The 14,857-nt window shown below is 36.1% G+C and overlaps 1 protein-coding gene across 1 annotated transcript; it reads right to left on the reverse strand.

Moving 5' to 3' along the window:
• Window positions 1-2,740: 2,740 nt before the first annotated feature.
• On the reverse strand, window positions 2,741-3,531 carry LOC125469411 (disease resistance response protein 206-like). Its single transcript, XM_048566736.1, has one exon. It carries the CDS (start codon window positions 3,466-3,468, stop codon window positions 2,884-2,886), a length of 585 nt encoding a protein of 194 aa, XP_048422693.1. The 5' UTR covers window positions 3,469-3,531; the 3' UTR covers window positions 2,741-2,883.
• Between the last annotated feature and the right edge of the window lie 11,326 nt (window positions 3,532-14,857).

The raw sequence follows: 14,857 nt of genomic DNA on the forward strand, positions 1-14,857 counted from the left end.
GGGTTTGGAGACGCATTTGCTCTATCAAGAATCATTTGTGAGGGAATTGCAGTGGGAACAGACATTACTGATGTAGGTGAATTTTCTTTTAGCTTTTATCAAAATTAGTTGGTTGAATCGAATCATTTGACGACGTATCTCTACTCTTATGCAGGTATTGTTGTTGAAGAAATATGAAGCAGAGAGGAAATCGGCAAATGTCACAATGATAGCAATCCTGGACAGTCTCCAGAAGGCTTACCCTGTCGATTTCGGACCTTTAAATGTACTACGAGCTGCTGCATTCGACGGAGCACAGTACATCCCACCTTTTAAGAGGAGTATCATTTCATATGCCTCAGGGGATCAAAGATCGCCAATATTCTCTTGAGACGGACGTCGACATTGTGAGATACTCTTTTCATCAATCTTGTAAAATAAATGTTCCTTCCATCAATCTTATGCCGCAGGGATTCTGTTTTAAATATTATTTTGTACACATTGCCTTGGTTTGGCAACAACAAGGGCAATAAGTAGGTCCCAATCATGCCAGGTCAAAGAATTAACAGATTTTTTTACGGAATTAATGGAATGTGGTAAAGTGACTTAGAATTTAAGTTTCTTTAGTCCCAAAAAAATTAAATTTTGAGGTGCAAAGTAAGTTCCAATAAGCAAAGTGAGACCAAAGTTGAGTTCCAAAGAGCATAGTGAAAAATGAGCTAAAATTGAAAGAGAGATATATGAATCCATTTTGGCTTTTCTTTATTTCTTAATGTTTTAGTCGTTGTTATTATTTAGTCTTGCTGCATGACATAGTGATTTGGATGGAAATCAAGAATTTAACGGCAAGGAGTGAATTGACCAGTTTTATGTAGTTTGGGAAATATATTGGTTAAAAATTAATTTTGGGAGCAAATTGGAAGCTACGTGATAATTTAGAAAGATAACAACAGTTTACTTGTGCTACAAATCTTAATTGTTTTTGTTTTGATCTTTCACTAAAATAGTGTATAACGTGGCTTTCAAACTAGTCTTAAAACTGACCAGATGGGAAGGGTATATAGTATAAACTGGCTGTATTTTTTTCTTTTTGTTACTTCATTTCTAAGACTAACATAATCATTGGGGTCACCAGGCATATTTTGGGACCATTTATTCGTTTAAAAGTTCGTTCTAACGTGGTCAACTAGGGAAAGTGCAACATAGCTTAAAATACAAATTTAGAAGAACAAAGAAATTAAAGTGAAATCTTGTTTTGGTTGTTTGAAATGAATTTTGTTAACGTAATTATGTTCCGAATGATTGCTTTATTGGGGATTTTGTATTTGGTTGGAATTGCAATCTCTAATCTGTGCACGATCCTCGTAGAAGGTGATTAATTTTTTTTTTCTTTTCAAAAAGAGGATGAGCTGGTGGCTTCGCCATGACAGTACATCCTTTCGGGGATCGAGAAGACTCACAGAGGCATTTCAACCTCCCTCTGACCACCATCGTACGATTCATCAGCGTTAAGAATTGAATTCAAGATTTGCTGTGTGGAATACATGTCTGTAATTCATCTCCGACCACTGCACCACCTCTTGATGGTTGTAGAAGGAGATTAATCGAATTCAAACTTCTTACGGAGGGTGTGAAACTGGTAGGTTTTGGTGCCTCCTAAGGCGATCAGAATTTAGTTTCCGACTAAAAAAAAAAAAAAAAAAAAGGCACTCAGAATTTTGGCTTATGTTATGCGCTTGACGAACCTCCTTGTCAAAATGAAACATCATGATGGTATTAAGTCTTGCTAACAAGGCACCTCCAGAATAAAGAAATATTACTTTCGTTTAGTTATGTAGTCCCAGCTTTGTCAAGAGTGAAGGTTTCAGAGTCCAGTCCTGTCTGCAATCACCTGCTCTTCTACCAACTCATTGGTTGGCTGTGTCCGTATGCACTTTATGTCAAGAATAATAAAAGTATTACAACTACAAGCAACAAACTACTCACAACGCATCGATCATAGACAATCACCTTTCACTCAGATTTGGCATAAGCCTTTGAAATGGTGACTTACCTTCTCTTTGTTCCTTTCTTACTCTCTCCTTTTAGCCTTGTTATTCCTTTCTCACTCTCTTTGTTCCTCTCTGTTGCATGATAGTTCTCTTTTAGACATTGACTCTCAACAATTTCAGAAAATTTCCAAAATATCATCACAACTTCTAGAAATTTTTGATACATTAAGAGCTCATACCTAGCCATGTATCGAAGATGTTAACTTGCCTTAACCAAAATAGAAAAATTATGTAGTGTAAAAAGTATTCATTGGAAACACCTTAACCAAAATAGAATAATAGATTTCAATTTATAATAAATTGTTGAATTTGTTCATATTAAATACGAATTCGAACCAAAAACATAAAATTATAGATCAAAATTGTACTTAATCATGAAGCCAAATGAATTCTATTTCTTTCTTGGATGGATACAAAACATCACTTTTTAGACATTGACACTCAACAATTTCAGAAAATTAATTTCCAAAATATTAACACAACTTTTTGAAAATTTCGATACATTAAGAACTCATATGTATCTAGTCATGTATCAAAGATGTTAATTTGCCTTAACCAAAATAGAAAAATTCTGTAGTGTAAATAGTAGTCACTAGAAACACCTTAACCAAAATAGATTAATAGATTTCAATTTATAACAAATTGTTGAATTCATCCATATTGACTACGAATTCAAACCAAAAATATAAATTTGTAGATAAAAGTTGTACTTAATCACGAAACCAAATGAATTATATTTCTTCCTTGGATGGATACAAAACATCACTATTTTGACAAACACAACTTGGATCAAGACCAAGCGAACGAAAATGAAAATATGCCATGCCATGCATGCAAAATAGCTACAAAAAATTTACCAACACTCATACAACTTAATGTCAACTCGGAGACGAAAGTAAACTTCACCCTCAAATGCATCAGTCATCAGAGTAGCAATCCCTCTAGCCATGAAGAAATCACCTGTCCCGCCAATGACCGATATGTCCCTAGTCTTGTTCATCAATGGGTCAGCCCCAGCAAAATTGATGCTCCCTTTGTGTTGGGTGGAGTTGAACACAAAGGAAAAGCCAAGCCATGCAGTGAAGATTTCCTTCTTGTCGTAAATGTAGAAGCCTTGGGCACGACCAACTGGGGTTGAGTGCAAATTGTTGTCCAGAGTTATTGGGTCATCAAACACAACTAGGTCACCAAAATGGTTTTGTCCTGCCAAAATGGTCTTGTTGCCCCAAGCTGGTGAACCTACAATGGTTGCTGTGGCGTTTTTCGAATTTTTTCCGTTGTAGATAATGTCGTGGAAGTAGAAAACTAGGTGTCTGCAAGGGTGGTGAGGAGGAGGACGAGGCTTCAAACTGGGTTTCAAGCTGGTCGGGGAAGCCAATGTTCCATAGAGAAGGAAGAAGAGGAAGAGAGCTGAAACTAGGCTCGTTTTTGGTTCCATTTTTGAGAGCAATGAGAAGCATGCAAGTGGATTTTGTGATTTGAGGAATGAATTGAGTTGGCATTCTCCAATCATATTTTATAGGAGTTTGGAAATGTTAAATTAATTGATGATTTAAACAAAGTATTAGGAAAAGCTTGGCTTGAAAGACATTCTAGCTATCTTGCTATGAGATTTTACTCTTTAAAATTGATAGCTTCAGTTCTACGATTGTCATCATCATTGGTGCACAACTTGGGTTTTGGAACCAGTGGGATTCAGTTGCAAAAAGGTTATTCAACCCGTGCATTAAGGGACGGTGCAATGTGCTGTCACCAAAAGCTTTCAATTAAGTGTTAGTCTACGTTACTATTTTTTTTTCTTTTTCTTTTTTCTTTTAAAAATATGTATAACAATTTCTCTTAGACATGTAATATGTTGTTCATAACATAAACACCAAACTTGTTACAATAATTAATAAAGTCATTATGTGTTATTAACTAATCTTACCATTATTATGGACTGTAAACTTATAGTGTCACTTTGTTTTCTACAATCCACACGTTAAATGTTAATGTCATTTTATAACACCGTTAAATGATAAGGTAGAAAATTAGAAACTAAAGAACAATGATAAATAATTTTATGACTTTTATTAATAATTTATTAAAATAAAAGGCCTTCTGTAAAAGGGAACCATAGATTTTTTTTTTTAAAATTTATATTTATAGTACAACAATATATTTTACATTAAGGGGAATGAAAGTTCGGCTAAGCTATACAATTGGTAACCTAATTTTCTATCGAATTCGTCATTTACGAGTTTCGAACCTAAGACCTCTCATTTACAAGTGAAGAGGAATACCATCAGACCGTAATACTGAGTGGCATAATTTCAGTTTTAACAACTATTTTTTTTTTTTTTGGGAAAATTAGAATGATCTTCATTTTTTCTATAGTTGTCAGATTAAACATTCATCCCTTTTAAAGATTTGATTAAAGTGCTTTGATCAATTGCCACCTCAATAATTTTATATGACACACCCTGACCGAGATCGGGGCGTGCTGGCCATCACGCGGAGGTGACGTAACCATGTGCACAGTGCGGAAGCTAATAAAACAGTAATAGAAGAAGTACGAATAAATAAAAACTAGCATACATAAGGTAATCGTAATAAGTGCTAGCGTAAGAGAGACACAAGTTCAGAGCATAACGCCTAAAGCAATCCAAACTAAAATGATGCAACAACAGTACACCCGAAGGTGGCCCTACGCTGGTGATCGTCTGTCAGAAATACCGGGAAAGCTCTCTGGGAAACCACCAACCTGCTAGACAGCTAGAACCTGAAGGGGCGCAAAACAAAAGCGTGAGTGGGCAAAAACAAAGCTTTTCGAAAACCATTTAACAAATACGTTCTAACCCCTCGCCGTAAAACTTGTATACTTCCCAGAAAATAAACATATGTACATATATATATATATATATATATATATATATATATACACCAATCATGCATCAGGATATGTCATGCCAAATCTCACAATGAAATGCAAGTGCTCGGGTATAAATCATATCCATAACATATAGTCTGGCAGCTGGAGTCACCTAACGTGACCTATACGGCTGCATCTAGAGCTCAAATCTCAATCTCAATAACTAAACTTGCCCACGAGTCGGAACCACCTAAAGTGGTCTGTACGACAGGCCTGGGTGTAATACATATAAACGCTCTAGTGCTATGATCACGTGAAGGCTGTGCGAATAATCGCGGGCCACCTACGAGTCGGAACCACCTAAAGTGGTCTGTATGACAGGACTGTGCACCTAACTTGGATCCAAGCTGAGCGTGTGGTGCGGGAGGTGAACAACACGTGAAGGACTGTGACCTACTCTGGGTGGGAACACTAACACCGAGGGTGCAGGTTATGAGCTCTTTAAGCATCTCGAATCATTACTGAAAGTAAACATGAATAACACTTACTTGGCACTTACCTGTGCGTCCGCAGCACCCAATATGCATATGTATCTATATATACAATTAATAATGCAACTAACGATGCATAAATAACGATAATCTAATGCATGGCATATGGCGAATGGCAATTCAAATCAATTTCTGGGAAAAATATAAGTATATAGGTATATACGGAAAACCAAAAGCCCACTCACTGGTAAGTGGAAGGGTCGTAACCCCCCTGCCTCGAGTGACCACGCTCGTCCTCGGGATACGTCTCACCTATATGCGAAATAACTATAAAAACGTTAATTTTAAAGCACGTAACCAACCTTTATAAATAACTTCTCATACAATGCTCAAATTGGGTGTATGAATACACCAACGTGATCTACTCAACCTCAGGAACATCCCCATATTTTTAAAATAATTTTTCACCGCCGCACGCGTCCCCACGCGCCGGCCAAGGCACGACCACACGCGTTGGCTACGCGCAGGCACGTGCCTGGCACGCTAACGGCATCAACTGACGCCGTGAGGGAATATTCTGTTATCCCTAACGGTTTCCGTCAATGACGTCAGGAATATTCCGTCAGACTTGACGGAATATTCCGTTGTCTTTTTCGGCGAGCCTCCGGCGCCGGCGAATCGGGAATTTTTTAAACGTTGATATCTTCTTCATTTTTCATCCAAATTTCACAAAATTGGTACCAAAATGAAGCTTAGAACTAGAGGAACACAATCATACCACTTTCAAGGGCTAAAATCCACAAAATCTCACCTGAAAATCAACCCAACTCTGGCCAACTTCGAAACTAGTGATCTCGACGTCCAAAACCATCAAACGAACCACCCCGAGCCTCCTAAGGACCTCACCAAGCTACCTACAAGCTTGAAATTCCCTAAAACATGAGAAATCACGTGTGCATGAACAGTACCTAAAATCGGACATCGTGTAATCGACGTGAAAACGAAGGTGTTCTTACCTGAAATGGGCATGGTTGGACTCCCACAAGCCTCACGAGTTTGAAAATGTGCTTGGTTTCTTTGATCTATGGAGGTTCGATGGGTGTGTGGGTGTGTCTGTACGTTTCAAAGGACATGGGAAGGGAATGGGGCTCGGGACAGGCGCAGGGAAAGGGAGAAAACAGTGAGGGAAATGTGTGGTCCACCATTAGCCAGCAACCAACCAAAAATAACCACAAACCGTAAAGAAAATGAACTAAGGGCAATCTTGTCTTTTCACACGTACGTTGTAATATTTTGGGGACGGGCTGTCACATTATATTTATTTAATTTCCATGTCATTAATTTAAATGTATTTATATAGAGGCATAAGGTAGCTTAGCAATTAATTGCCTATAATATAGGAATTTAATGTCGTCAATCTCCTTCTATGCATTAAATGACATTTTTTAATAAAAAATTAATTAACTAATTCCTCATTACTCTATTATCAGTATTTAAAAAAAAAAAATTTCTTCTTTCTATTAAAAATGTCTCAATAAAAAGTCTTCAATACATATTTTTTCACGTATAGATATATAAAAAATATACTTAAAACTTATGGTACATTGAACAAAAGTATCAACTTTTGGTACGTTTAGATTTGAAATGTACCGAGAAACCAAATGGACCAAAAATTCAAATGTACCATAAAACCAAATATACCCGTTGTTATGTAACCTTTTTGGTACATTTAGATTTCAAATGTACAGAGAAACCAAATGTACCAAAATTTTAGATGTACCATAAAACCAAATGTGCCCATTGTTAGGTAACCCTTTTGGAATGTTTAGATTCCAAATGTACCAAAAGACTAAATGAACAAAAAATCACAAATGTACCACCAAACCAAATGTCTCTATCAGATAACCATTTTGGTACATTTACATTCCAAATGTACCGAGAAATACAAAAAATTAAATCCACTATAAAACTAGATGTGTCCATATTATAGGTAACTAGACGCAGCTATATAATCAAACAAATCTTTATTTTGCGTTGGGTCTTCTAAATAACAAAATCTGACAATTTTTTTTTATAAATATTCTACTATATTCACAAAAAAAAAGAAGTAAAATTATAACAAACAATAAAAAAATGCATAGAGATGGATAATAAATGCATAAATATAGGGAAATGTCCATGAAAAGTATGAAAAACTAAAATTCTAAACAAAATTGAACTTATGTGAAAAACTGAAATTAATAACAAAATTTTAGGAAAATGTTTAATCAAATTTTCAAAATGAGTGTATGTTTAATCTAAAAAAATTAAAAAATGAGGCGCCTATATCAAAACGTCCCTTTTTTTTTTTTTTTTTTTTTTTCAAACAAACGATATTATCTATATTATGGGATGAAGTGAGCTAAGCCTCACAATTGACTATCAATAATATGGTTCAAATTCGCCTTTGACGAGAATCGAACTTAAGACCTCTCACTTATAAGTGAATAAGAATACCACTAAACTGTATTATTACGTGACTAACTACTATTTTTAATTTTAACTCAGGATAAGAAAAGGACAAGAACCTTAAACGTGATTGTAAGATTGTGACCCATTAAAAATTTAAAAGAACACAAGGATTGTAAGATTTGTTGTCTCTCTGCATTTACCAGTACCGGATATGGAGGTTGAAACCAACTCCATGCCAACCAACTAGTCACTACAAAATATAGATTAATCCCACATGTGATGATGAGACTTTCGTTTTGAATTATATCCTAATCCTTTTGAGGACTTAATCCTCATCTTAATTTGCTGTTTCGCTCCAGCTATGTCTAACAACATATCAATCATCTCATCTTTCTCCAAACAATAATTAAGTCCACATGCATGTGGTACAGGCCATCAGATCCACCAACCCAAATTAACCTCGGCCTTAATACAGCAGTAGATCTTGATATCTGAGCAAATTCAACATGGGTCCTCGCAAGTTTAGGGATCAAAACCAAGTCTCCCAATGCGTCTAAAACCCAGTCCCTAAAGTACACCGCTTGGCCGGAATTGTCAACAAAAACTTAGGCATGTTTATAAGCCAAGATTTACTTTAGTGGACAACTCCGGCCAAAATTCTATGGCCAACCGGTATACTTTAAGATTAAAATATTAGAATGCAATAATTCTATGGTATTATATGAAGCATCGGGTACTTTAAGATTAAAATATTTTGTATTTTTATCAAAGATTTAACGATTAATAGATCCAGAGCATAGGGTACATTTAAGCACTGTAGAAAATTTCATCAGAATGATCATAATGTTGGATAATAGAGTCTCATACCGGAGGTATGACAAAATAATATATATATATATATATATATATATATATATGTGTATATTGATGCATGGACACGGGGAAAGACCAATGTATCTCGTATCTAACACGCAGGGATACAGATATGCGATTGATACGCATCCGAGTCAATAAATACGTTGTTGACTGATGGAATACACGTATTTTACTGTTGAGATACGAGTATCCTACTTTTCGGATACATTTCAAACTATAATATGAGGATAATCACACAAAAAAAATCAAGATAATTACACTTAATCCGCACAGAATCGTGATAATTGACAATTGATTGAGATTAGCCGAACCGAAATGATTCTTTGACCAAAAATCGAAACGATTTCGTGTATAAAATTCGGATCTACTTGTTTTTCCTCACTCAAACCTCAGAGCTGTCATCGGCAACTGCTCCTGTCGTCTCTGTTTGCAAGTGCTGCATCGTATCTTATGCATCTGCTAGTGAGAGCTGGTAACTGCGTTTCGAATTTTATGTTTTCCTGAAGCTTGCTTTTTCTTTTGTTAATAATGTTGATGCTTTTCTGCTCTGATGTCTCAACTTTACTTATTAGAGCCCCCAGTTGCATTTCTGAAGCCAAACGAAAAGCTTCTTTTGCTTTTCTGTTTGCAAATTATAATAATATTATTGTTAGTGGTCTAGAATAATTTAGATTATAATATATTTATATATGCTTTTATGCTGCTTTGTTGATCTCTTAGCATAAATTTGACTAGTGACATTTTATGCAATTATTTTAGATTGATTCTTACAATTTACATGTTGGTAGTTTAGAAAAATGAATCATCCTAATAATCATGTGAATGCTAATGTCAACCTAGTTGAAAATGTTGAAAATGATCATGGTACACTGTGGAAGTATGTCAAAAAGCTCAAAAGAGTGGAAAATGGAAGATGAGGTACTGTGTTTCAATGCAACTATTGTCAAAAGATTTTCAGAGGATCCTACTCTAGGGTCAAGTTTCATTTGTTAAAAATGTCTGGAAATGGGATCGTCTCTTGCAACAAGATTACTGATGAAGCTCTTGCATAAATGAAAAAGCTAGTTCGAGAATGAGGGACTCTTTCTTTTTATTTTTTAAGTTGTTTGGGTGTTTTTTTAATTTTTCAAGTTTGAAGACTAATTTAGTTGTTTAGTGAATCATCTTTTTAAATGTTTGAAGTTTATCGAAATAAATTTGCACTTGAATGGTATATTTGAATGCTTATTTTATAATATTTAGATATATTTATTTATTTATATTATTTTTAATTGCCGTATCCTTGCCGTATCGTGTCTTCGTTTTTAGAAAATTGACGTATCTCCGTATCGTATCGTATCGTATCCACATATAGGTGTCCGTGTCCATGCATATATAATATATATAGCATACATGTGGGAGGTTCATTTCTAATATCACCGATGTCTTTTGGGATATAAACACACACTTATATTAGTGAGTTAAGCTAGGGACATATCGGTGGGTGAGTCGAAGTGATTTTGGTGTCTTCTTGGTGTTGTCGTGAAGGTGTAACAGTGGTGTCGTGGAGGTGGTCAAGGCATAAGCTGTAAAAGTGGTATTTGCTGGTGAAGTCGCAAGGCAGTCGGCGGAGGGGGAAACTGATTTGGAGGGAGGGAGTACTGAAGGTGAAATGGTGCTTTAGAATTATAGTAAAATGTAAATTAGTATTTTGGGAAGAGAAGTTTGATTCTGGCGGAGCCTTCTCTTCGGAGTCCAAATACCCATCACCATCTAGGTAATCCAATTCTAAATGATTTAGGAATTCAATTATTGATATTAGGTGGACACCACTTATTCTCTGATTCCAGAAATACTCGTAAAGCTAGAATGCTTTGAGGGGCGTGCAAATCCGTTTCTTTCCACTCCAATCTCATTGGTAAACATACCATTATACTCTAAGGGATCACATTCTTCTCATGCCCACCATTCGAGGTTAGTAAATGTAGTGCAATTTTTAGGTCATCTCTAATGATGAGCTATATGGCCCGGTTTGACCATTTTATCTCGAGTGCTATATAGAAACCCCATAAAAGATTCCATGACCAATTTCTAGAGCGCTTGCTACGTTTGGCCCAAGTAGTAGAAACGGGCCAACATTGTAAATTATAATGGTGTTTCTGATTCCACCAGTAAAATTTTGAAATCTGAATATTTTTTGAAAAGATTGGAACAGAATTCGGAATATTTTCGAAATTTTGTTATAAGAATAAGTTTGGAACACTTCAAAAAAATATATGGATCAGAAATTCGGAATTTTTTGGAATCTCTAAATTCATTCCAATTTCCGATCCAATTTTTCAAAAATATTTAGATTCAAAACTTTTTGGTTCGGATTCGAAAATTTATTGGCAGAATCGGAAACACCGTTCCAACTCGCTACCCTAACTTAGATTATATATATACACTATGTAATCAACTTTTGTATTTATTATTAGTTTTGGATAGATTTTGTTAATTATTTTTATATTAAACATACACTTATGTATTAAAAAGAGTAAGCATACTACTATACTACAAAATTAATTGAATCTATACAAAAGCATATATCAAATGTTAAGGAAGAACGAAAAAAAAAAAAATGTTAAGGAAGAACAATATATTGCATGACAAAAATTTCCAAGATTACTTCGAATCCGAAATTTCTGAATATGCCTAAAATTTAGAATTTAAAATTTCTAATCTGATCCAATTCAATTCCAAATTTTGAAACAAAAATTAAAAACGTTATTTCCGATCTGATCATTCCGAAAAACACTCCTACATGGGCCCTACCACATGAAAAAGTTTTATGGGATGGAAAGGGATCCTCTTCATATCCCTTCCACCAAATTCACCCAATCACCTAATCCGGGCCCTTGAAATTTGATCAAATGGTTAAAGTTATTATAACTTTTAAAGGGGCCCTTGTTTGTAGCCGTTGGATTAAATTTCAAAGGTCCAGATTGATTGATTGGATGGAAAGGATCCAGAGAGGATCCCCTTCCTTATGGGATAACTACAAATTATGATTTGGTGCTTAGGTTGCATGTTTGGTAAATTACACAGAACTACCTCAACTATTGGGTCATTAACAGTTTCATACCTCGTCTTTAAAAAGTTTCAATGTCATACCTTATCTTTGAATTTGTTGCAATGTCATACCTCCCATCAGTTGTCTGTTAATTCCTCCGTTAAAATGCTGACGTGGCTTGAGGCGGGAATCATTTTTTATTAAAAAAATTATATATATATATAATTAAAAAAAAAAAACCCAAAAATCCTAAACCCAGATTCCCATCCCCCCTAAACCATCTTCCCTATCGGTCCCCTGCCACCTCGCAAAACCTTCCTTCCAAGCCCAGAACCCTTCCCTCACCTTCACTGCAACCCCCCATCCCTCTTCTCCCTCCTGAGCCTCCCAACCACCTCCTGAGCCTCAACTCTCTTCACCTCGTCTCCCAATCAAAACTTAAAAAAAAAAAAAAAATCAACAAGTTGTGGTGGTCCGACTTCGATGGGAAGGAAGGGTTGGGTGGGGTGTGACGATCTGGACAATTTGGGTTCATATTTGTTTTTTTTTTTTTTTTGAATAGGAGGGGAGGTGAAGAGAGTGGAGGATAGGGAGGTGGTTGGGAGGATAGGGAGGGAGAAGAGGGGTTGGGGGGGGGGGGGGTTATGTGGGTGGTGGGGGAGGGGTTCTGGGATTGGAAGGAAGGTTTGGGGGGCGGGGGGCTGGGGGCGGCGGTGGGGTGGGGGGGAGGGGAATCGACAGGGAAGATGGGAAGGGACTGGGGGGTTTGAGCTGTTGAAGGGAGAAGGAAGAGAGGATGTGGGGAAGGGGTTGGGGGCAGATGATGTTGGCATGGGTGGGGAAGAGGTCGGGGGTTGCAGGGAAAGGGAAGGGGAAGGGATCTGGGTTGTAGGAAAGGGGAAAGGGAAAAGATCTGGGTTGCAAGGAAGGGGAAGGGTTCGGGAAATGCGGGTATGGGTTTTTTTTATTTATTTATTTATTTTTTTTAAGGGTAAATTATTATTTTAATAATTTTTTTAATAGAAAATGGGCCCTGTCTGAAGCCACATCAGCATTTAACAGATGAATTAACAGACAATTGACGAGAGGTATGGCATTGCAATAAATTCCAAGATAAGGTATGACATTGAAACTTTTTAAAGACGAGGTATGAAACTCAAGGTTCTAAAAAGCGCTAGGCGCTAGTCGGGCAGCAAGCAGGCACCTAGTGCCTAGGAGGATTTAGGTAAATTTATTGTATATCATGTAAATAAGTAGAGATTACGTAAAGTACATGTATCCAACAAGCTTACAATTTGAAAGCACATTAACCATGTAATCAATTTGAGTGTTTTTAGATGATATATGTATCCAACAAGGCAACAAGTATCCATCAAGGTTACAATCAAAATGAATGTTCTTGTATAATACTTGTATGCAATAAGCATCCAACAAACTTCCAATTTAAAAGCACATTGTCATTGAGCATATAACAAACTTACAAATTAAAAGCACATGAAAGTTGTTTTCCTGAGTATCCAACAAACTTATAAATTAAAAGCACATTAAGCATATAATCAAAATGAGTGTTTTTTGGATAATACATGTATCCAACAAGTTCACAATTTAAAGATTAAACACATTACACATAAAATGCAAAATGAAAGGGATTAGGATATAAGATACTTGCAAAGTTTTAAAGTTAGGCCTCAGTCTTTTCTTCTCCACATCCTTCCAAGACTCTCTCCGTGTCGGACTCCAACTCAATTTCTTCTTCATCATCTCTTTCTTCTTTCGTGTCATCATCCAATACAAAATCTTCTTCATGAAGCTCTCTTACTTCAACATTTCTAGAACTCCTCCTAGGATCTAGGGAACTATCCACCTTTAATTGCTCTCCATCCATTCCCGAACCAAGCTCAGTTTCTTCATCAACACCCTCCATAATCCATCCTTGCGCCATACTAGCTTCACTAGCGAGTAGTATATCCACTTTCTTCTCTTTCTCTCTTTTCTTCTTGTTCATGATCCTCACATTGAATTGGACATAGACCAAATTATTCAACCTTGTAGTATCTAGTCTATTCCTTTTTTTTTTTTGTATGTATTCCCTCAAAAGTGCTCCAATTTCTCTCACACCCGAATGAACTTGTAGTCAATCAGAGAATTTTGATAGAAATTCTTTGCAAATTAGGCACACCATTGCCATAAGTAGACCACCATGAAGCTAAAAAAGTACAAAGTACACAATTTGAGTTAGACTAGTAAAGAAAAACAATTAGAACTAGACTAGTAAAGAAAAACAATTATAATTAGACTAGTAAATAAAAACAACTAGAATTACTCAATTAGAATCATACACGGATCATAGTTGTCATCATTCTGATTGCATCCAATCTCCACCAAATGTCTTCCAAATCCACCATCTTTTTTCTTGTACTTCAGCATCTCTATATTAATAACTTGGTTTTGGACTTCAAAGTCGTCGGGGAAGAACTTCTCAACACAAGTAAACATGGCATCCATGACTAATGAATCATGTTGAATGCTTGGATCTTTGAAGAAGTAAAAAGGATTCAAGAAGTAGGCCACCAAATGTAATGGACCATCAAGTCGATCATGAGCATTTTCATCAATAATTTGTATGATTGGTCTATAATGGGCCTCATTATTTTTCAATGTCTCTTTGATCTCATTCCTCGCTTTTTGTAGCTCCCCGTACAAAAACCTCATTGATGGCTTTTTATCCCCATGCACAAGCCAAAGAACCTTAAACAACGGTTCAAAAACTCTCAAGCAAAGTGAGACCCCATTCCAAAATTGTGCACTCACCATGGTAGCATATGCCACTTTCCCCTTTGTACTCTTGGAATGTTTGCATTGTTCCCATTCATCACTAGCAACCATAATCCTCAAGTCTTTTTTTCTTATCAACCAAGCTTTGCAAAGTTAGGAAAGAAGTTGCAAATCTTATGACTCCGGGCCTCACTATGTCTCTTTTCTTTGTATACTTTCTCAGAAATGCTAATGTTTTATGATGAGCATAAATGAAGATAGTAAAAGCCATTGCCTTTTCAATCACTCCTTTGAACCTAGGTAGGCTACCAATTCCTTGAAGCATGAGGTTCAACGTGTGAGTGGCACATGA

The sequence above is a fragment of a genome, unplaced genomic scaffold (assembly GCF_019419815.1).
Source record: "Pyrus x bretschneideri cultivar Hongxiangsu unplaced genomic scaffold, Pyrus_bretschneideri_v1 Contig42, whole genome shotgun sequence".
In the NCBI taxonomy this organism is placed as follows: domain Eukaryota; kingdom Viridiplantae; phylum Streptophyta; class Magnoliopsida; order Rosales; family Rosaceae; genus Pyrus; species Pyrus x bretschneideri.

Coding starts and splice junctions, on each gene's coding strand:
- LOC125469411 (XM_048566736.1), bottom strand. CDS start 3,468: ATGGAACCAAAAACGAGCCTAGTTTCAGCTCTCTTCCTCTTCTTCCTT.